Source organism: Microcaecilia unicolor, chromosome 2 (assembly GCF_901765095.1).
Source record: "Microcaecilia unicolor chromosome 2, aMicUni1.1, whole genome shotgun sequence".
In the NCBI taxonomy this organism is placed as follows: domain Eukaryota; kingdom Metazoa; phylum Chordata; class Amphibia; order Gymnophiona; family Siphonopidae; genus Microcaecilia; species Microcaecilia unicolor.
In genome coordinates, this window is record NC_044032.1 from 225756145 (window position 1) to 225780715 (window position 24571).

Below are 24571 nucleotides of genomic sequence, written 5' to 3' on the forward strand. Positions count from 1 at the left end.
TTTTGCAGTGGGTTAAGTGAAGACATTGGCTTATCAATCTTAAACGGACACTGGATCAGTTCAGTAAAAGGCTATCAAATTAACTTCCGCAGCAGAGTTGAGGGGAGTGGGCAACAGTTATCCTTGAGGGCCACAAACTAGTCATGTTTAAGATTCCCATAACGAATATATACTGCTGTTATATGTAGACAGATCATGGATATTTATGGCCATCAAGGATACTGGTTATCCAACCCTGGGTAATGTTGGCAAGTGTATTGATACTAATGGGTATGAGCAAAATCCAAATACATTTGAGGCTAGTACTGCCATAGAAAGCCAATGGAATGGTAATTACCAACAGTGACCCTAAACTAGTGTAGGCAAGAGTCTTCCAGAAGGAAGCTGCGCTATTGTAGGAATAGTGAAAAATCTTTGGGCAGTTCTCCATGCAACATTAGTCTAACCCCCCCATAGGGCACCATTATAGAAATGAAGGCTTTTGACTATGGAAGTGGTGAAAATTAAGATTCACTGTTCAGTCTACCAAACATCCTTTAACATAACATGGAAGCTTGCTTGTAGAGAATGTGTAACCAAGTCCCATTTGTAATTAAACCCAGATAGTATTCTTGCCTCCAGAAGTTTCCCCCTAATCATTTGGAATCCAACACCTCAGTTGGAGAAGGAAAGTGAAAGGTCAATGAATACTGTGTAATTTTCAAATGCAAAAACAGCAGAATGGCTACAGTAGTGATTATATATTTGACATGTTTTATTAATTAATAAAATGCAAAATTAAAATCCTTTGGATGCCTATAGTTGATATTACATGATCAGCCATAACAGGATAAAGTTATAAGCTATACAATATACAAATGACTAGTCATTCAAGCCTTCAGTTCACTAACTTTAGCTGCCAAGGTGTCCTTGTTGGCTCCAGAAAATTCATGAATCTATAAAACAGAAATATTGAAACCATTACTGGAGGTTAAACAGTTAACTCAAGCTAAGCTACAAAAGATGGCCAAGATGGCCTACATCATATCTACAAAGTCCATTAGGTACCAATGTGAGCAACTGTCACTGCTGCATTGTATAGCTTAGGTAAACTGATGTGGTTGAAAACAGCATCCCAAAAGGTTTACTACTTTGTAATCCCACCTTACTGAGCAATTCCAGGCTGAATATGGTCAGCTCTGGAAAACTAGCTTAGATATTAGTCCAAAATACTAGCTTTTGTTTAGTCTTACTAAAAAAAAAAAAAGCCAGTTATGCAGTAGTCAGTATAAGACTGTTTTAAGATTTAGAACTCATTTCCCTATTCTCCTGCAAGAGGCAACACTTACCATTGTTTGCTGCATTTTAAAAAATGGATTGCTGTTTTAAGATACTTATGTAACTAAACAGAGCTCCCTTATCAAAGTCTTATGAAAGCTCTAAGGCAGCCTAATAGAATAGCTAGTTTCTACAGAAGTTGAAAGATATCTGGGGACAGGTTCCAACAGTCTTCCTCTAGTGCTCATGAGTACCAGGTCCCCTTCACAGTCAGAAGAATTGCACAGAAATGCTAAATAGTAGTAGTAGTAGACTTAAATGAAGACATCCACAAGATAGCTAGGAAAGGGGAAGTACTACTGATAGGTAAATTTAATATGCTGGGCATCAATTGGCGCATCCCTGCTGCGAGGTAGTCTAGAAGCAAAGGAATCATTCTCTACAGGAAGAATTGTTTCAGCAATGGGTGATGGAACAGACAGGATGGAGTTATTCTAGACCTGGTGCTTACAAAACAGGGACAATGCTTCTGATGTTAAGGTGGGAGATCATTTGGCACCTAGTGATCAAGTGGCGTGGTTCAATATTAAGACAAAGGAAGAGAGGGCTTTTTCAAGATTGAATTTCTTAAGAGCTAACTTTGCAGAGATGGGGCATTTCTCAGGAAGAGTTAGTTGAATGGGAACAGCTGAAGTAGAACAGGCAAAACTCAAAGGAGCCATTTTAAAGGTGACAAAACTTTGTTAGAAAGTTACATAGAAGAGAAAAAAGTCCACTCTGGTTCTCAAGTGTAGTTGCTGAAAGGCGGGGGGGGGGGGGGGGGGGGGGGGGGGGAGAAAGACTTTCAGATATGTGACAGGAGGAACTGTCATAATAGCATTGTGTGGCTCAAAGCTGAGGGAAAGGAATATAAGTATAAAACTGGAACTGTAACAATTACTTCTGTTCTGTGTTCATGGATAAAAGGCTGGGGTAGGACCGCAGAAAACAAATGCTAATGGGGTCGATATGGTAGACCTGGACCAATTCTCAGAACACTGTTCTTCAGCTAGAAAAAAAAAAAAAAAAAGGCAAAGCGATGGAGCCTGATGGGATATATCCAAGGGTACTCAAGGAACTAGGAGATGGGACCTCCTCAATACCCTAGTCTGGTGTGGTCCCTTATGAGGTTGGGCATTTCCATTAGTTTATGCAACACAGAGGTTAACACTTCTAAAGCGGAGGAGCATGAGGTTTCTCAAATTGAACGGCCTGCAGGATCCAAGGCAGAATGGCTTCACTAGAGGCAGGTCGTGTCAGACGAATCCGATCGGTTTCTTTGAAAGATGTGGGGGGGGGGGGGGGGGGGGGGGGGGGAAGGGCGCTAGATATGGTTTACTTGGATTTTAGCAAAGCCTTTGACATGGTTCCGTACAGGCGACTGATTAGGTCCCATACAGAGGGCACTCAGTTTATTAAAGTGATGGGTTTGAAACTGGTTAAATGGGAGAAGACAGTAGTGGTAAATGGAGCTTGCTCTGAGGATAAGGGATATCAGTTGTGTACTGCCGGCTCTTTTAACGTCTTTGTGAGCGATGTTGCGGTAGGGCTGTCTGGTAAGATTTGTCTCTTCGCAGATACCCAACTTAATGGTCCAATTGGTAACAAATTTAATGTTAAGAAATGCAAGGTCACGCACTTGGGTTACAAGAATCCAAGGGCATGGTACAATATCAGGAGAGAAGTGCTTCTGTGTATTAAAGAGCAGAACTTGGAGTGATTTTTGTCCGATGACCTTAAAGTGGCCGAACAGGTAGAAAAAGTGACGTCAAAGCCAGAAGGGTGCTTGGGTGCATAAGGAGAGGGATCACCACCAGTGGGGGGGGGAGAAAGATACTGCCCCTGTATAAGTCTCTGGTGAGGCCTTGAGTACTGTGCAATTCTGCAGAAAGAAATAGGACGAGTTGGTCCAGAGGGCAGCTACAAAATTGTCTTATAACATATGAGGATAGGCTTATGAACCTTAACATGTATATGCTGGAAGAGAGGAGGGAGAGGGGATATGAAAGATGTTTAAATACCTCAGCAGCACAAATGTACAAGTGAGCCTTTTTCAAATGAAGGAAAACTTGGGAATGAGGGGACATAGGAAGAAGCTGAAGAGGACGGACATACGCTTTAGGAGGAATCTAAGAAAACACTCTTTCCACGGAAAGGTGATGCTTGGCACGGCCTCCCGGTGGAGGTAGTGGGACTAGACTGTCAGAATTTAAAGATGCATCGGACAAGCATGAGGGATCCCTTAGGAAAAAGGAGGAGTAAGTGATTACTGAGGAAGGGAAGACTAGATGGGCCCTTATCTGCCATTATGTTTCTATGTAAACAGATTTTTTTTTTTTTTTTTTAATTTAAATTCATGTGTTCAAATGTCCTCCTTCAACCGACACATTCATGATGCTGGACACCACCAATCTGTTAGTTCCATTAATTCTGGGGTTTTGTTAAGAGCTCAATTGTTTTGCTACCTCAACATGCTGGAGCTCCAGCCTGTTAAACTATAGTACTCAGAAAGGTCTAATTTCAGGCAGAAGTTTCTGCTGCCGTAGGACTTTTTGGGTTAAAATGTTGGATCCCATTCCTCCAATCCCCAACACATGCAATTAAAGCAGGATAATCTATTATCTCCGCAATATGCTTGGCACTTAAATCTGGTTCATCCCTAGATTTGAAAAGAAACTTGGGAGAAAAAAAATCATGCAGTAAGTCTGCCCTGCCAAATAGTATACTTACCTTTGTATTGTTCTTATAGAACAGGAATGTTGGCATGCATTTTATTGCACAGAATGCTGCAATGTCCTGGAAGAAAAAAAAAAAGTCAAGCTAGATGCTAGTGTATAAGTCAACCTAAATGCTTAAGGTGACAAGATGTACTACACTAGGCAAACTAGGGTCCAGCAAGCCCAGCAGTCTGACAGTGGTCAATCCAAGTCAAATAACCAGTGATGTCTCAGGAGAAATTAGATCTTACTCGATACTCCCAGATAAGTCCAGGACTTGAGTATTGTTGATGACAGCCAGCAGGTGAAGATGAAGTACAGAATTGTGCTATGTATATCAAACATGTGCAGCTCCAGCAATTAAGTATTTACAAAGCAGAGGAATCCCTGATACGTGTCAACACTAAACCTAGAATATGAACATTACCAAACCACCAACTAAACTTTTGAGTAAAACCAAACAGTTATAGTTAACAGGGCAAATCTGGTAGACTAAAGGAAAGAAAATTAGCAGGTTAAGATTTAACTTCTCCTTCCTTAGTCTCCACACAATTAGTGATCAGGACTTGTGGGATGTTACAGGTCAGTCCTATATAGGCAGGAAAACCCTTGCATAAATCCCTGAAGATCTAAATGATGCTTCTTCCCTAATCATGAAGATCTGTAAAACATGTGAAGAGGACAGTTTCTGCTTTACTAATGTATTAATGGCATTACCACTAAGCTTCACCCAAGAGATCACAACACCTCTATTGGCAAGATCAGTATTGAAGGATTTACACCTGCCAATAAAGCTGAAGTCCAATCAGCTGATGAGAAATAGCTTTAGAAGCTGCTTCCCCTTTTTTGAAGCAGCCGAAGGACAAGTTATCTGAAACTTGTTGGCAACTTCCAAGTCCCACAAAGCTTCAAAATATCAAGTCTTAAGGCTCCAAAATCCTCTGCAAAAGGGCAGATTACATTCAGATGGAGACCTATGGAGCCATGCAGATTGAAAGGGATTTCTGCAGGAGAGTTTGGAGTTCAGAAACTCTCCTGGCTAAAGACAGCCATGAGGAAAACTGCTTAAAGGTAAGATCTTAAGAATTCCCTTGAAGTATTCATATGGCTCGCACTGAAGAGCTAGATTAAGATTCTACTCTTGACAAACTGGGCACAGGGTGTAAGCACCATTCAAGATTGTGACATCTTTATGGGTGGCTAAAGATTTTTCCACCCAACACAGGCCAAGGCTTGGACTTTCAAAGACCCCAAATATAAGCTGTCTGAAGACCTTCCTGAAGAAAAGCCAGAATACTGGTAAAAGTAAAAACTGATTGTAAAAAGAAGTTCTACCTCACCTGTGCTGTACTACCTCCCATCCCCCCCTCTGTCTTTTCTGTACCTGGCTGCTAGTCACTGCTGGTAGCCATAGACAGGAATGCAGACATCCCTGGCTTTCCTTACTATGGCAGCCCAGTATCTGGAACACATCTTTTCTTCAGTTACAAGATGGCAAGGATGAATGTACTAATAGGGTGTTAGCAGGACACCTATGCTACCTTTGATTGGTGTAGGAGGGGGGAGAGGTGACATCACCACTTTCTATAAGAATACCTGCACACAAAAATCTTCAGAATTAGCCATATGGAGACTTCTCTGTCCTGATTCAGGGCATCCTTGCAAATTGGCTATTCTCCAGGAAATATATTTTCCCTTTTTTTCTGCATTGCTTCTGGTAAGAACTATTTCTTTATAACAGACTATTCTCTCCTCTCTTTACATTTTATTTCACTTTAGGACCCCTGATATTTCCTGCTAGTGATCTCTCCATGCTTTCAGAAAGCATGTGCTGATCTCTCTCTCTCTCTAAGAAAGCCTCTCAGGAAACACCTGTGATCTTTCTCTCTCTCCATTCTTCCAGATAACATGTGCTGATCTCTCTTTTTCTCCTTACAACTGTTCCTTATCAAATTAGTCTGATTGCTTTTATTACCTAAGCTATTGATATTAGATTCTGTACATGTAATATTTTTCTAACAGATTCTGTACATGTGATATTTTCCCAAGACTTTCAAACTGATATCTGAAGCTGTGCTGGTAAGAATAAAAACCACTTCTGATTCCTTTAAACTTATTCTATGATATTTTTCTTTATTTTGGTACAAAGTGAATAGCATAAATGCAGCCATTACATGATTTTACCACCAGTCTTAAAAGAAGTAGATCTAGCCTGTAGGACACCAATGACTTCTGATTAAGTCAAACCTTATGGGCTTGGCTCTAAGGTCAAGGTTAAGACCAAGAGGTGACAGATCCTCTATGAGGATTGGACCCTGAAATACTACACCTCTGCTTTGTGAGAATAGAAGTGGTTGGTCTACTTAGAGGCCAATCAGATCTAGCCAAGACAGCCTTGGTATGCAATCTGATGCTATCAGAGCAACAAGACCTCAATGGCATGCAATTCTCAGTTGGGCATTGACCATGGAGAAACTACTTAGGCGAAAACTGTGGCCCTAGCTGGATCAATACATCTAAACTGTGTTCCTGGTTGATCCTATTGAGGTTTTACCTTTTCTGGTCTTCATGGTAGTCTCCTGTACCAAGTTTACTGGCATTTCTTTCCTAAGCCACCCTGACCTGCTTGCCAGAAGGTGACATCAAGAAATAATAAACTTTTGATTTGTAGTCTAGCAACAGAAAACTTCCCTTGGTCACCATGAAGTCAAAGACTGGACAATCCCACCACGCTACAATAAGTTGATGTTAAAGCCCGTCAAAGATGCCACTTCTGGATCCAGAGTGTATGCTGAGAAGTCTGCTTGATTGTTGGCAGTGCATATTGTAAGAATACTATACAGGTGCTTTTCTGGCCAACTGAAGAGTAGATGTGCCTCCAAGTTCTCCCTTGCTTATGCATGCTACTGTGACATGTCAGAAGACATAGTATGGGTTTACCTCATTTATTTGGGTAAAGGCAAAGAGCTTTGTGAATCACTAAAGTGATCGTCCACTTGCTTTGAGCAGCTTGATTGAACATGTGCTCCAACTGGATGCTTGTCATCCAATTCAGTGACTGAAGAGAATCTTGGAAGGGGTTTCATTTGAGTTTCCATCCATAGGACTTGGAAAGTTGCAGCTACTGAATCTAGAACAGCTCAGCTGTAGGAGAGGCACTGACTGCTAATTTGTTCATACTGAGCTCTGGGAGGAAAAAAAAAAAATTCACATTCTGGGGTCTGAGCAGGATCTAATTTGCTTGTACTGAAAAGCTGATCACCCAGCTCAGTGCTTAAACAAAGGTATTGCAAATTCTTTGCAGGTTCTTGAACTGAGGCTCTGATTAGCTAAAAGGATAAACATTTCATATTAACAAAAGAAATGCTGCTATTACACCCATGACTGGAAAAGTCCTGGGAGTTGTGGTGTGTCAAATATTTAAGTACATAAAAATTTCCAAGGGCTATGGGCATTTTGGCCATTTTACCTGCATCAGCAGTCTCATTTTGAGCTGGTTCAACCCACAAGACTGGTTCCTTTGCTTCAGCTATTCCCAGCACAATTTTGTTTCAGACAGAATGAGAATTCTTAATTACCTTTATATGCCTTGGATAATTAGACAATTTTGACCTGAAGTTGAAGCTGGGACAACAGGGAACAAGCAAATGAACCAGTCAGGCTGGAATTCTGACTTGGTGACATTGCCAACACATAGCCCCATGTTGAGCCTTTGAACTTCTTGTACTACACACAAAGGATATTCATCTCAAGTTTTTTTTTTGTCATCTCTACTACATTTGGCTGTTCCGACAATTCTGTAGGGTACAGTGTTGCAACTGAAAATAGAATGTGGAAATAGTATCTAAAGGAAGGATAAGTAAAACTTTTCCAAATGGAAACTGAGTTTCCATTCTGAAATGAAACTGAAAAGTGATTTACCTTTGATATCAAGAATAGAACTATAAGTTGTGGATCTTCCTAGACCTTGCTCCAATTCAGGCAAAGGGATTAGAGCTCCTAGCTCTAATAGGGCAGATCAAGCCAAGCAAGTAGTGGTAAATACTGCCTTATCTTTGAAGTGGGGTCTCCTGATATATCTGATGGGATGGGCAAAATAAAAGTTATCCTTTCCTAATTTCTCATACCCACTATCAGACATGATCCTGGTCCACTGAGGAAGGAAGAAAGCAGATATTGATCAGAGGACTGGACCCAGACCCCAGCTGGCATGTGAGCCATGTTGATTGTAAAAACTGGAGGATTATTTGGGCTGAAATCTCAAAGCTTCCAGGCCTACAGTTCTTCACATCTTGCTCCTTCCTGTTAAGTTTCACGAGTGTCTTGTGCTTATCCTCAGAAGTCCAAGGCTCAACTAACTTTTACAGGTCTTCTCCAAACAACCTGCCCCTAAAAGAAAAGTTTGCCAAGACAAGGCCTGGAAGCCACATCTGCCTGATTTGACACGAGAGATGCCTAGCTTCATCACTGAAAAAGGATTGTGCCAAAACTAGTTGTACAGAGCACCTGTTTGAAACCAAACCTACTTCTACATAAGCCACCTTGCCTTTGTCTACATGCTCTAAATCCAGAGCAGAGCAAATGCCCTGCTGAAGCCACTTAACAGGTTCTGGCAATAAAGGCCATGAGAACAAAGTTGCCTGCTTCCACCTTACAATCCTGCAGATCTTTTAGGGCAATAACTCCACAGAATAGTAGGCCAACTGCAGTCACTACAACATCTGCTTTGGTTTGTTAGAACTTTATTCAGGAAGTATTGGATGAAGTTTAGCCATAGTTGCCTACCTTGAGCCCAGCATCAGAATACCATTCAGCAGAAGGGAAAATTAGGTCCTTACCTTGGTAATTTTCTTTTTAGTCACAGCAGATGAATCCATTAACTGATGGGTTGTATCCGCCTATTAGCAGGTGGAGATAGCACTGAAAAACCACAGTGACCTTGGATGGCTAGCCCCTTCTGCCTTCAGTATATGAAACTTCCAAAGCAGAGTGAGAAAGGTAAAATAACGTGAACTTTCCTCAAAGTGAACAAACGCCCCAGAACCGGAGCAATAACCAACAAAGGAGGGACATTCTCAACCTCCTGCAATAGAATAGCATGTAGAAACTGAGAACTGATCAACTCCTCCTGATGCGATATGATAATCTGCATGAAGGATCTGAACAAAAACAGTCAGACAGGGAGGGATCATGGGTTCATCTGCTGTGAATAAAGGAAAGAAAATTACCAAGGTAAGAACCTAATTTTCCCTTCCTCATCCCATTAACTGATGGGATCTACAAAAGCACTCCCTGCATAGGGTGGGAACAGGCAACTCCGCAAGCAAGCACCTGCGCCCCAAAATGCGTGTCCTGCTTCGCTGCCACATCCAGCCTGTAATGTCGTACAAACTAGAGCTGAGAAGCCCAAGTAGCTGCATGACAGATCTCTTGAAGAGAAAGGACACCCGTTTCAGCCCACAAGGAGGAAATTGCTCTCGTGGAATGCGCTTTAAACGCTTCAGGCGGAGAATGTCCTGAAAGCACATATGCAGAAAAAAATGACTTCCCTGAGCCAACGGGCTATAGTGGCCTTTGACGCCGTACACCCGTGTCAAGGACCTGTCAAAAATACAAACTGATCAGTAGTCTTGATTGACATCTGTAGATACTGCAACAGAGCCCTGCGAACATCCAAAAGATGCAATTGCCCAAAGAAATCCAGAAAGTCCTCCCTAGAAAAGGAAGGTAGAAAAATGGGCTGGTTCAAGTGAAACACTGAAACCACCTTAGGCAGGAAGGAAGGCACTGTACATACCGCTACCCCGGACTCCGAGAACTACAGAAAAGGATCCCGACGCGAAAGTGCCTGGAGCTCAGATAATCGTCTAGGCGACGTCATGGCCAACAAAAAGACTGTTGTCACATCCTTCTCAGGATGCCAAAGCGGCTCGAAAGGGGAACGCTGAAGAGCCTTCAACACCAGCCCCAGGTTCCAGGCCAGACACGGTGACCGCACAGGACGGAGCCGAAGCGCTCCTCTGAGAAAATCGGACAATGTCCGGATGAGCAGCAAGGGACAAGCCAGAGACTTTCCCTCAGAAGCATGCCAATGCTGCCACTTGAACCCAAAGAGAATTGTAAGCCAGGCCTTTTTGTAGACAGTCCTGCAAAAAATCCAGGACCGACAAGACTGTAGCCTGCGCGGGTGTGACCGCTTTTGAACCACCACGCCTCAAATTTGCGCCAGATCTGAGCATAAGCTGCGGAAGTAGACCGCTTGCGGGCCCGCAAGAGAGTGGAGATGACCTTGTTAGAGTAGCCCTTCTCTCAATTGCGCCCTCTCAAGAGCCAGGCCGTAAGACCAAGCGGCAGGGATCCTGCATAGTCACTGGCCCCTGAACCAACAAGTTCGGCACTAGAGGCAACGAAGGTCCGCATACCACGGATGCCTTGGCCAATCCGGAGCGACGGGGATCACCAATCCTCTATGCAGTCGAATCCTCAGAAGGACTCGCCCTATCAAGGGCCAAGGAGGGAACACATACACGTAAGCCGCATTGAGCCTGCTCTGTGTGGGACAGTGTGGGGTACAAATGTAATAAATAAGTCCTATATAATTCTCACCGCCAACATTCTAAAGTAGCTGCCTGTGTCCACAGCTCCTGGAGTTGCTGAGCTAGGCTCCGTAGAAAGGCTGACGTCACTCACAGCCGAGTCCCAACTTGCTCCGCGTTTTTCCCTACTCCTCTCCCTGAGAATCAGCTGTAAGTACACCGCTCAAACACCCCCTTCTTCTGCCAGTTCCCATTCTGCCGAGTTGATTTGATGTCTGCTGAGGAAATCGGCTTGCACGTTGCTCTGACCTGCTATGTAAGCTGCGGACAACAGATACAAGTGGAGCTCGGCCCAGTGGAAAATGAGCAGCCTCTGCGGCCAGGACCCTGCACTGAGTGCTGCCCTGACAATTGATGTATGCCACTGCTGTCTGACAGCACCCGGACAGGAAGCCCCTTCAGAGTCTTGTGGAAGGCCAGCAAGAGCCTGAAATATCGCTCAATTCCAAGCGATTCATGGACCATCCTGCTTCCACGGGTGTCCACTGACCCTGAGCATAGCTTCCCTGGCAATGAGCTCCCCAGCCCAAAAGGCTGGCATCTTATCACCAGGCACCAAGAAGGAAGCGCGAGCGGCATTCCCTGTCTCAGCATCCTGTTGGACAGCCACCAATCCATACTGTGCTGGGCTGCAGAGAGCGTGGGTATTCCTGGGAGATCGGAGACCATTGCTGAAGCAGAGCAATCTGCAGCGGCCTCATGCAAGCTCTTGCCCAGGGAACCACCTCCATGGTGGCTGTCATTGACCCCAGGAGCTGAACAAGTCCCCAAGCTCGAGGGTGAGGCATCCACAGGAGCAGACAGACCAGATTCTGAAGCTTGCACCGCCTCTGGTCGGAGAGAAAGACGAACCCCGAAGCCATGTCGAACCGGACCCCCCAAGTACTCGAGAGAGAGGGGGTCAGGTGACTTTTGGGCAAATTGATCACCCAGCCCGCCCAGAGTCTGAAGAACAGTTATAACTCTGGTTGTGGCGAGTCGGCTCATCTGCCGAATCCACCCTGATGAGCCAGTCTAAATACGGGTGAACTCTTGATAGCCTCTCGCAGTGCCCTTTTTCTAGTGAAAAGGTGCCGGTACTCAAATGCTAGGCCACCCTTCAGGGGTGGGGGTAATCACTGAGCGACCCTCCCCACAATAGCCAGGCCCCCTGCAACCAGTCACAGAAGCTATGACAAGGCAGAATTGGTGTGTAGAGCCTGAGCTCTCATTAAAACTTGGGGGACCATGGGTCAATTTTAGCAGCCAATGGAAAAGGTGCCGGTACTCAGTACCCCCTCAAAAAAAGCCCTGCCCTCTCACCTGAGAAAGGCAGCTACAACCACCATCACATTCAAAAAGGTATGGGGAGCTGTGGCCAGGCCAAAAGGCAAGGCCTGAAACTGAAAATGTTGGCCCAAAACCGCACCGGAGAAACCGCTGATGCAGAAGCCAAATAGAAATGTGCAGATACGCTTCCTTTATGTCCAGAGACGTGAGAAACTCTTCTGGCTGTACCGCCGCAATGACGGAGCGCAGGGTTTCCATGCGAAGTGTCGCACTCTTAGGGCCTTGTTGACTTCATAAGCCACTGCCCCACCACCACACATGTTCGGATTTCATGAACGTATGAAAGACTAGTAGGTGTTGAGGGGGTGGGGGCAGCAGTAGCTCTGAAATACTGCTGCTAGCTACAGAGCTTGGAGATTTGGTTGCTGGATCTAAGGAGGGGAAGATGTCATCAGCTGGTGAGGCTTGGGGAACCCCACCAGCCACAACAAGAAAGATGTTAAGTTTTTTATTTTTTTGAGGGGGGTCTAAGTCCCCTCCCCCCCTTTGTGGTTATACCACTGTGTTCAGTGCAAGATGAAATGCATTTCTATTTTTATTTCTCCAGTGTTGCAGTACTTTAATTCCTTGGGATTCATAGTTCTGTTTTGGTGTTCATATTTCTAATTTGTGATCCCTTGTGCTGTATTTGGTGAAAGTGTGTGTGAAGTCACTTATGTGTAGTAATGATGGGTGGGTATTGGGGCCCCCCTCAATTTCTGTCATGGGCCCCAGTCTAAAACCAGTCCCGAGACTGTGGAATAGATTACTCCTAACCAAAAGAAAGTGAAATACCTTATTTTTCCTACAGAAAATCCTTTTTAAAACAAAGGGGCTCAATGGGGCTGAAGAGCCTTAAGAACCACTTGAAGACAGAACAAATAGTGGAGAGGGGGACGCAGATGGACTCCCTTGAGGAAGCGCACTATATCAGGGTAAGCAGCCAATGAAGTATTCTGTATCTTTTGTCTTTGCAACACCAACACTACCACCTGATCTTTGAATGAATTGAGCGCCAAGCCTTTTAATCCCTCCTGAAGAGTAAGTTGAGACAAGGAAGTACAAAATGGAGAAACACCATTTTCTGAAGATTAGCTCTCAAAAGTTCTCCACACTTTTGCATAAGTGGACCGCTTTCAGGCTTTTGCAGAAAGGTAATCCATGTAACCCTTCTTCCTCAAATTGCGCCCTCAAGAGCCAGGTCATATGACCAAAGCAGGAGGGATCCACAAGTACTGGACCTTGGTGCAATAAGCCCATTTGTGGAGGAAGAGTCAGAGGAGCAACCTGAAGTCTGAGGCCCGCATACCAAGGAAGTCTGGGCCAGTCCAGTGCTACAAGAATGACCTTCCCAGGATGATGCACAATCTGTGCAAGGTCCTTCCTATAAGAAGTCAGAGAAACATGTAAACAGAGGCAGTCTGATGGCCAAGGCTGTACCAGTGCATTGATTTCTAGGGAGTCTCTCCCTGAAATGGTTGAAGAATGTGTGTACTTGCACACTGAGTATGGTTGCCATGATATCCAGAACCAAAGGCCACACTGTGTGGAAATGAGGCAAAATACAGTCAGCTGCCATTCCACCAGATCCAGACACTCTGCTGAGGAAATCAGATTGTGAGAATCCAGTGACTGCTACATGAGAAGTTGAATTCAGAATGTTCAATTCCACCCACTGAAAGATGCATCTGCTCAACCGGGAAGCCTCCACTCTTAACCAGTAACCCTGTGCAGAGTAGTGGAAGATAGTGTGCTCCCCAAAGAGGCTGGCATTGGAGGTCCGCACACACAGAGTGAGGGCAACCCCACATGAAAGTGTGCAGAGAAGCCACCAAGTCAGACTGACTTGAGGTACCCACAGCACCAGCTGGTCATAAGTCCGAGACTGTAGGGGCTGCCTGTGAAAGCTTTGCCCAAGGCAGAATATCCAAAATTGCCACTATAGTAACTGAGCATAATCCCACACCCACAGGCAAAAGGGAAGCCCGAGGATTTTCTGTTTGAGCTGGCAATGCTGAGGCAAGAAAACCTACCTGCATACTGAAGCACAGTCCCAGAAACTTTAGGGTCTGGGGGTGAGAATTCACCACCCAACCCAGTGCAGAAAGAACTGTGTACTGCAAAGGCTCTCTTGATAAGGCACTAGCTTTCACTGGTCTACAACGCCATGCTTGAAAATGAGACTGCCTGGAGATTAGGCTTGGCAGCTGCTGGATGCAGAAATCTTCCAGGTCTTTAGCAATCTTCTCCAAATCTGCACCAAAGACTAGTTTTGCTCAAAAGGGCAACTTCAGATGAGATTTGGATGCTGCATCAGCAACCCAATGCCTCAACCATAGCCAGCGTCACGCTGAAATTGCTTGAAGAATAAATAGGACAACCCTGCGTCAAGGGTAGGGAGAAAGTGTGGAGGAGTGTACGAAGTGGACAACTGCTGAATCCATGATAAAGTAGCCATGGCTACAAAAGAAGAAATTGCTGCCTGAGAATTTAACAGTTGAAAGGCAAGCTTCAAGGAAGCCTCAAGCTTGCCATCATGCATATCCTTTAATGCAGGGCTGCCTTCAACAGGCATAGTAGTACATTTAGTAAGCACCATAAGGGCATCCACCTTAGGCAGAGCAAACTGCTCTAAATCAGACGGCAAAAGGGGATATAAACAAACATTGCTCGAGCCACCTAGATGTTTAATCAGGGGTCTCCCCACTGAGCTGCAATAAGCTCTTGCATAGACTCATTAATATATCCCATCTTAGTACATACTATAATATACACTGAGCAGGACCAGGGGAAGAAATGTTTAATCCTCCATAGATTTGAGAACAGAGTTGCCTCCTCCGATTCCAAACAGCCTAGAGTAAGATGGTAGGATAACCCCCATCAGCAGAACTAGGTCAGAACACACAGAAAAACCTGAGTCCCAAGAAGGAACATTTAGTTTCTTAGGAAACTGCTCCTCAAAAGCAACATAAGGGGAAGGAAAAGGCAGCTTGAGCTGACTTTAAAGGCCTGATGTAATAAAAACAAATTCAGGCGAAAATGGCAGGGCAGAGACTACCCCCATGAAATCAACATCCCGGGACACTGTAGCAGGTGAGAAACCCACTGACGAAATGGCTGCCAAAGCCTCAGACTGTAGGAGCTGTTGGCACTGAGCCCGTCAAAACTGACAATGGAGTGGGACCAGATTGAACTCAGTACTGACAGCCTAAGTAGGCAAAAGCTGCATGTCCACAGAAGTAAAGCAAAGTGTGCAAGACCCTGTAGTCAAGATCTTACCCATGCAGTGCGCCCAAAAAAAACTTGACAGAGGCTCTCACAGAAAACAGTCATGACCTCCAAGGCATTGAAGTTCCACAATCTTCCCACAGCAAAAGTGCTCTCAAAAAGAACTGCAGTAGGGAGGAAGATGGGAAGACAATTTATACCTGAGGCACAGGATATTCTCAACCCACAAACAACTGAACCTGCAAGCAGAAGAGGCCACACAGTTCACCACAGCACACAGAAGCTGCTATCCCACCTGTATACTGGCTTGGTTGCTAAGCACAGGAGCTTATGAGGCACAACTTGGAAAATCTCCACCTGCAGGCAGATGGTCACAACCCATTTGTCTGTACTGATCCTTGGGATGTAATAGAAGGTAAAATTATGTATCATACCTGATAATTTTCTTTCCATTAATCATAGCTGATCAATCCATAGACTGGTGGGTTGTGTCCATCTACCAGCAGGTGGAGATAGAGAGCAATCCTTTTGCCTCCCTATATGTGGTCATGTGCTGCCGGAAACTCCTCAGTATGTCGATATCCAAGCTCCATCCGCAGGACTCAGCACATAGAATTACACCCACGAAGGGACACTCTGCCCAGCTCACCACCGCCAAAACGGGGGAGGGGAATTAACCCAGCTCATCCCCACACAAGTGGGGGAGGGGAATCCGTCCAGCTCATCCCCGCGGAGCGGGGGAGGGACACCACACCCGCCGATGCGGGGGGATCTGGCTTATCCTGCAACCGCGGGAGGAGCTGACTGACCCTAACACCGCCGAAGCGGGAGGGGTACAAAACTGCCCTACTGCCGCACGAAGCGGGAGGGAGCGCCGGCAGAATTTAAGTCTCAATCCAGCCCCGTAAAACGGAGGGAAGAGGAATGCAGCAGCTCACTGTAACACAAATTCGTCTCAACTCTTGAAGAATTCATTGAAAAACTTGAACACGAAGTGCACCTGAACAGGAACTGAAGACTAAACTTGAACCTGAAATGCAACCAGAATATAAACAGTACAGATATCTGGGAGGGGCTATGGATTGATCAGCTATGATACAGGGTATGATACATACCTGTAGCAGTTGTTCTCCGAGGACAGCAGGCTGATTGTTCTCACGACTGGGTGACGTCCGCGGCAGCCCCCACCAACCGGAAATAAGCTTCGCGGGACGGTCGACACGCAGGGCACGCCCACCGCGCATGCGCGGCCGTCTTCCCGCCCGTGCGCGACCGCTCCCGCCAGTTGAATGACTAGCAAAAAATATGAAATACACAACTCCAAAGGGGAGGAGGGAGGGAAGGTGAGAACAATCAGCCTGCTGTCCTCGGAGAACAACTGCTACAGGTATGTATCATACCCTTTCTCCGAGGACAAGCAGGCTGCTTGTTCTCACGACTGGGGTATCCCTAGCTCTCAGGCTCACTCAAAACAAGAACCCAGGTCAATTGAACCTCGCAACGGCGAGGAAACAACAGAAATTGACCTACGAAGAACAACTAACTGAGAGTGCAGCCTGACCAGAATAAATTCGGGTCCTGGAGGGTGGAGTTGGATTTACACCCCAAACAGATTCTGCAGCACCGACTGCCCGAACCGACTGTCGCGTCGGGTATCCTGCTGGAGGCAGTAATGAGATGTGAATGTGTGGACAGATGACCACGTCGCAGCCTTGCAGATCTCTTCAATAGTGGCTGACTTCAAGTGGGCCACTGACGCTGCCATGGCTCTAACACTATGAGCCGTGACATGACCCTCAAGAGCCAGCCCAGCCTGGGCGTAAGTGAAGGAAATGCAATCTGCTAGCCAATTGGAGATGGTGCGTTTCCCGACAGCGACCCCTAGCCTGTTAGGGTCGAAAGAAACAAACAATTGGGCGGACTGTCTGTGGGGCTGTGTCCGCTCCAAGTAGAAGGCCAATGCTCTCTTGCAGTCCAATGTGTGCAACTGACGTTCAGCAGGGCGGGTATGCGGCCTGGGGAAGAATGTTGGCAAGACAATTGACTGGTTAAGATGGAACTCCGACACCACCTTCGGCAGGAACTTTGGGTGGGTGCGGAGCACTACTCTGTTGTGATGAAATTTGGTATATGGAGCATGAGCTACTAGGGCTTGAAGCTCACTGACCCTACGAGCTGAAGTAACTGCCACCAAGAAAATGACCTTCCAGGTCAAGTACTTCAGATGGCAGGTATTCAGTGGCTCAAAAGGAGGTTTCATCAGCTGGGTGAGGACGACGTTGAGATCCCATGACACAACAGGAGGCTTGATAGGGGGCTTTGACAAAAGCAAGCCTCTCATGAATCGAACGACTAAAGGCTCTCCAGAGATGGCTTTTCCTTCCACACGATAATGGTAAGCACTAATCGCACTAAGGTGATTCCTTACTGAGTTGGTCTTGAGGCCAGACTCTGATAAGTGCAGAAGGTATTCAAGCAGGTTCTGTGCAGGGCAAGAACGAGGTTCTAGGGCCATGCTCTCACACCACACGACAAACCTCCTCCACTTGAAAAAGTAACTCTTTTTAGTGGAATCCTTCCTAGAGGCAAGCAAGACCCGGGAGACACCCTCAGACAGACCCAACGCAGTGAAGTCTACGCCCTCAACATCCAGGCCGTGAGAGCCAGAGACTGGAGGTTGGGGTGCAGCAACGCTCCGTCGTTCTGCGAAATGAGAGTCGGAAAACACTCCAATCTCCACGGTTCTTCGGAGGACAACTCCAGAAGAAGAGGGAACCAGATCTGGCGGGGCCAAAAGGGCGCGATCAGAATCATGGTGCCGCGGTCTTGCTTGAGCTTCAGTAAGGTCTTCCCCACCAAAGGTATGGGAGGATAAGCATACAAGAGGCCGGTCCCCCAATGGAGGAGAAAGGCATCCGACGCTAGCCTGCCGTGTGCCTGAAGTCTGGAACAGAACAGAGGCAGCTTGTGGTTGGTCTGAGAGGCGAAAAGGTCCACCGAGGGGGTGCCCCACGCTCGGAAGATCTTGCGTACCACTCTGGCATGGAGCGACCACTCGTGCGGTTGCATGACTCTGCTCAGTCTGTCGGCCAGACTGTTGTTTACGCCTGCCAGGTACGTGGCTTGGAGGAGCATGCCGAACCGACACGCCCAACGCCACATCCCGACGGCCTCCTGGCACAGGGGGCGAGATCCGGTGCCCCCCTGCTTGTTGACGTAATACATTGCAACCTGATTGTCTGTCCGAATTTGGATAATTTGACAGGACAGCCGATCTCTGAAAGCCTTCAGTGCGTTCCAGATCGCTCGGAGCTCCAGGAGGTTGATCTGCAGATCCTTTTCCTGGAGGGACCACAGACCCTGAGTGTGGAGCCCATCGACATGGGCTCCCCACCCCAGGCGAGATGCATCCGTCGTCAGCACTTTCGTGGGCTGCGGAATTTGGAATGGACGTCCCAGGGTCAAATTGGTCCGGATGGTCCACCAGAGCAGTGAAGTGCGGCAACTGGTGGAGAGGCGGATGACATCTTCTAGATTCCCGGTGGCTTGAAACCACTGGGAAGCTAGGGTCCATTGAGCAGATCTCATGTGAAGACGAGCCATGGGAGTCACATGAACTGTGGAGGCCATATGACCCAGAAGTCTCAACATCTGCCGAGCTGTGATCTGCTGAGACGCTCTGGTCTGCGAAGCCAGGGCCAAGAGATTGGTAGCCCTCGCTTCGGGAAGGTAGGCCTGAGCCGTCTGGGTATTCAGCAGCGCTCCTATGAATTCCAGAGACTGAGTAGGCTGGAGATGGGACTTTGGGTAATTGATCACAAACCCCAGCAGCTCCAGAAGTTGAATAGTGCACTGCATGGACCGGAGGGCTCCCGCCTCCGAGGTGCTCTTGACCAGCCAATCGTCGAGATATGGGAACACGTGCACTCCCAGCTTGCGTAGATACGCCGCCACCACCACGAGGCACTTTGTAAACACTCGTGGGGCAGAGGCGAGCCCAAAGGGCAGCACACAATACTGAAAGTGCCGTGCGCCCAGGCGGAATCTGAGATACTGTCTGTGAGCTGGCAGTATCGGGATGTGAGTGTATGCGTCCTTTAAATCCAGGGAACATAGCCAATCGTTTTTCTGAATCATTGGCAGAAGGGTGCCCAAGGAAAGCATCCTGAACTTTTCTTTGACCAGGAATTTGTTCAGGCCTCTCAGGTCTAGGATGGGACGCATCCCCCCTGTTTTCTTTTCCACAAGGAAGTACCTGGAATAGAATCCCTGCCCTTCCTGCCCGGGTGGTACGGGCTCGACCGCATTGGCGCTGAGAAGGGCGGAGAGTTCCTCTGCAAGTACCTGCTTGTGAAGGGAGCTGAAAGACTGAGCTCCCGAAGGACAATTTGGAGGCAGGGAGGCCAAATTCAGGGCGTATCCGCACCGCACTATTTGGAGAACCCACTGATCGGCGGTTATGAGAGGCCACCTTTGGTGAAAAAATTTTAACCTCCCTCCGACCGGCAGATCGTCCGGTACGGACACTTGTAGGGCGGCTATGTTCCCGTGGATCCAGTCAAAAGCCCGTCCCCGGCTTTTGCTGTGGAGGCGCAGGGGGCTGCTTAGGCGCACGCTGTTGACGAGAACGAGCGCGCTGGGGCTGTCCCTGTGCCTGGCGAGGCCTTCGGGCCGGCTGGTTGTACCTACGCTTTGCAAAAGAATAGGGTGCAGCCTGCCGTGCCCGGGAAAAACGCCCACCCGTGGGGGCGGGTGCTGAAGGCGCCCGGTGGGAGAGCTTGTCGAGAGCGGTTTCCCGCTGATGCAGTTGGTCCACCATCTGCTCGACCTTCTCACCGAAAATGTTATCCCCCCGGCAAGGGACGTCAGCCAGTCTCTGCTGGGTGCGGTTGTCCAGGTCAGAGGCACGCAGCCATGAGAGCCTGCGCATCACTATACCTTGGGCCGCAGCACGAGATGCCACGTCACAGGTGTCAAAAATCCCCCTGGACAGGAACTTTCTGCACGCCTTCAGCTGCCTGACCACCTCCTGATAAGGCCTGGACTGCTCCGGCGGGAGCTTATCGACCAGGTCCGCCAGCTGTTGCACATTGGTCCGCATGTGGATGCTCATATAGAGCAGGTAAGATTGGATGCGGGTCACGAGCATGGAGGATTGGTAGGCCTTCCTCCCAAATGAGTCCAGAGTGCGAGACTCCCGCCCCGGGGGCGCCGAGGCGGTATCCCTCGAACTCCGTGCCCTCTTGAGAGCAGAATCCACGACCGCTGAGTCATGGGGCAACTGGGGCCGCATGAGCTCTGGGTCAGAGTGGATCCTGTACTGGGACTCTGCTTTCTTGGGAATGGTGGGATTAGTTAGTGGTCGCACCCAGTTCCGGAGCAGCGTCTCCTTCAGGACATTGTGCAGCGGTACCGTGGAGGACTCTCTAGGTGGTGATGGATAGTCGAGGACCTCGAGCATCTCGGCCCTCGGCTCTTCCACAGAGACCACGGGAAAGGGAATGCTTATAGACATATCCCGCACAAAGGAGGCAAAGGAGAGACTCTCAGGAGGTGAGAGCTTCCTCTCCGGTGACGGCGTGGGGTCCGAGGGAAGGCCCGTAGACTCCTCTGAGGAGAAATATCTCGGGTCCTCCTCTTCCCCCCACGAGTCCTCATCCTCGGTATCGGACATTAGCTCATGTAGCTGCGTCCGGTACCGGGCCCGGCTCGACGTCGAGGCACCGAGGTCTCGGTGTCGTCGAGCGGTGGACTCCCGCGCCGGCGGGGACGGAGCTCCCTCCATCGACGTCGACGGGGACTCCACCTGCGTGGCTGTCGAGACCGGCACCGCAAGCGGCGGCGGTGTCGACTGCCCCGGCGCCGGGCTAGAGCTCGCCGGCGCCACAGTCATCGGCGCCGAGGGCGCAAGCACCCCCGGCGCCGGCACAGCCTGGCGCATCAGCCCTTCCAGGATCCCCGGAAGGATGGCTCTGAGGCACTCGTCCAGGCCCGCTGCCGGGAAAGGCGGTGGGGCCGGTAAGGGTGTCGGTGCCGGAAGCTGCTGGGGGCCAGGAGACGGCACCGAGGTGCCGGAACCCCGACGCGTCGGTACCTCCACCACCGACGGAGATCTCTCCTCTCTGCGATGACGCTTCGGCGTCGACTCCTCTTCAGGGTGCACCGAGGGCTCCCGGTGACGGCGCTTCTTGTCTTTTTTCCGGTGCACGTCACCGGTGCCGGAGGGCATGGAGGAGGAGGAGGTCGATCCCCCTCGGTCTCGGGGTACCGGGTCCGACAGGGTTCGGTCCCGTGGCTCACGAGTTGAGGGAGTGACCGGGGCCGACTGCCCACGCGGTCTCTCTACCCCACTCTCGCCGGCGGACCGGCGGGCCGACGGGACCTGTTCTCCTGGGGTCGCTGCCATCGGTGCCGATGTCTCGGGCATCGATACCGGTACCGAAGAACCGGTCTTCGATACCGATGCCGTCGAGGTCGACGTCGAGGGGCCGGCGCAAGTTCCAAAAAGACGGTCCCGCAGAACTTGCCTCGCAACCTGAGTCCGTTTCCGGAGACCGAGACACAAAACGCACGACTTGAGATTGTGCTCCGGCCCGAGGCACTGGAGGCACCAAGCGTGGGTGTCGGTCTGCGAGATCGGCCGGCCGCAGCGACCACACTTTTTAAATCCACTCGGGACCTTCGAGGACATCGACGGAAAAATCGCGTCGACGAAGTCAAAGTCGGCAATGGTGGCTAAAATCACACCACGAAAACTGAAACCGACCGAGCGGCCACTAGGCCGCAACGAGGCGTCCCCGCTAGAAAGCGAGGGAAAAGAAGGAGCGCGTGCTCCACACGCGCAAAATTCTTTTTTTTTTTTTTTTTAATAAAAGAGAAAGAAGAAGAAGAAGAGGCCGAACAGGCCAAAAGCGACGATCCGCGTAAACGCGGTCGAAAAAATCCGGCGGCTGAAACGAGAGAGAGGGGAAAACACAACTCTCTCAGTCGCGGAAAAAAAGTAACTGGCGGGAGCGGTCGCGCACGGGCGGGAAGACGGCCGCGCATGCGCGGTGGGCGTGCCCTGCGTGTCGACCGTCCCGCGAAGCTTATTTCCGGTTGGTGGGGGCTGCCGCGGACGTCACCCAGTCGTGAGAACAAGCAGCCTGCTTGTCCTCGGAGAAATAATTTTACCTTCCATATCATCATGCTGATCAATCCATAGACTGGTGGGATGTACCGAAGCAGTACTCACCCAGGGCGGGACATAGAAATCCCTGACCACAACACTGAAGCTCCAAACCGGGCCTCCGCCCAAGCAGCCACAGTCAAGCGGTAATGCCTAGAGAAGGTATGGGCCGAAGCCCAAGTTGCCGCCTTGCAAATCTCTTCCAAGGAGACGGACCCGGCCTCTGCCATTGAGGCCGCCTGAGCTCTAGTGGAGTGAGCCTTCCGCTGGATAGGCGGCACCTTCCCCGCGGCCACATAAGCCGCTGCAATGGCTTCCTTGACCCATCTTGCCACTGTAGGCTTAACAGCCTGCAGACCCTTACGAGGACCTGCAAACAGGACAAACAGATGATCCGATTTCCGGAAATCATTGGTCACTTCCAAGTGTCTGATGATGACACGTCTCACATCCAGATATTTGAGAGCAGAGTATTCCTCTGGGTAGTCCTCCCTACGAAAGGAAGGGAGACAGAGCTGCTGATTCACATGGAAGCGAGAAACAATCTTGGGCATGAAGGAAGGCACTGTGCGAATAGTCACTCCTGCCTCAGTGAACTGCAGAAAAGGCTCTCTACATGAGAGCGCCTGGAGCTCGGAAACTTCTGGCTGAAGTGATAGCCACCAAAAAGACTGCTTTCAACGTCAGGTCTTTCAGAGATGCCCTCGACAAGGGTTCAAAAGGCGGCTTCTGCAATGCTCTTAGCACCAGGTTGAGATTCCACGCAGGTACCACTGAGTGCAGAGGAGGGCGCAGGTGATTAACTCCCTTGAGAAAGCGCACCACATCTGGCTGCGAAGCCAGGGAAACACCCTTCAGGCGGCCCCTGAAGCAAGTCAGAGCCGCTACCTGGACTTTAAGGGAACTGAGCGACAGGCCTTTCTCCAGACCTTCTTGCAGGAACGCCAACACTGAAGAAATTGGAGCAGTGAAGGGAGAAAGTGAGCCTGCTTCACACCACGCTGCAAAGATACGCCAAACCCTGGCGTAAGCAGTAGAAGTAGAGCGCTTCCTCGCTCTCAGCATAGTGGTGATGACCTTGTCTGAGAAGCCCTTCTTTCTCAGACGCTGCCGCTCAATAGCCAGGCCGTAAGACCAAAGGGGGAGGGATCCTCCATCACCACGGGACCCTGATGTAACAGGCCCTGCTCCACTGGCAGCCGCAGAGGATCGTCGAATGAGAGCCTGATCAAGTCCGCATACCAGGGACGTCTGGGCCAGTCCGGACCCACCAGGATTATCCGGCCCGGATGCTTTGCCACCCGGTCTAGCACCCTGCCCAACATGGGCCAGGGCGGGAACACATAGAGAAGCTCGTGTCGGCCACTGTTGGAGAAGAGCATCTACTCCCAGGGATCGAGGGTCCCGTCCTCTGCTGAAAAAGCGCGGCACTTGGCAATTGGCCGATGACGCCATCAGATCTAGGCTCGGCTGGCCCCAGCGCTTCGTGATGTCCAAGAACGCCTGAGCAGATAGCTGCCACTCTCCGGGCTCCAAGGTATGACGACTGAGAAAGTCCGCCTTGACATTCATGACTCCGGCAATGTGGGCTGCTGACAGCTGTTCCAGGTTCGCTTCCGCCCACTGGCATAGATTCATGGCCTCCTTGGCTAGAGGGGCGCTCTTGGTACCTCCCTGGCGGTTGACATAGGCCACAGCCGTGGCATTGTCCGACAGGACCCGTACTGGCTTCAACGCCAGTACCGGGATGAACTCCAAAAGCGCCAACCGAATGGCTCTGAGTTCCAGGCGGTTGATAGACCACTTTGCCTCTGCAGGAGACCAGAGCCCCTGCGCTGTCCTTCCCAAGCAGTGGGCTCCCCAGCCCGACAAAGAGGCGTCCGTCGTGACGACAATCCACTCCGGGGTCACCAGAGGCATTCCTGCAGACAACTTGTCTGTCTGCGTCCACCAGCTCAGTGCCTTGCGCACTGCTGGGTCCAAGGGAAGGCGCACAGCATAATCCTCTGACATCGGAGTCCAGCGCTGCAGCAGAGAGTGTTGTAGTGGTCTCATATGAGCCCTGGCCCAGGGCACTACTTCCATCGTGGCCGTCATAGAGCCCAACAGCTGCACATAGTCCCAAGCCCGAAGAGGAGAGGCTACTAGGAACTGGTCCACCTGAGCCTGAAGCTTGACAATCCGATTGTCTGGCAGGAACACTCTGCCCACTTGGGTGTCGAATCAAACTCCCAGATACTCCAGGGACTGAGTCGGGC

General features: G+C 49.2%; 1 protein-coding gene across 1 annotated transcript in view; it reads right to left on the reverse strand.

Moving 5' to 3' along the window:
- Positions 1 to 732: 732 nt before the first annotated feature.
- The window catches only part of LOC115463335 (thioredoxin-like), a 47727-nt gene continuing 23888 nt past the window's right edge, over positions 733 to 24571 (reverse strand). Inside the window, exons 4-5 of the mRNA XM_030193743.1 lie at positions 4027 to 4092; positions 733 to 935 (exon numbers count right to left, since the gene is read on the reverse strand). Coding sequence (XP_030049603.1) covers positions 870 to 935; positions 4027 to 4092 — 132 coding nt within the window. The 3' untranslated portion in view covers positions 733 to 869. The remainder of the gene's footprint in view (positions 936 to 4026; positions 4093 to 24571) is intronic.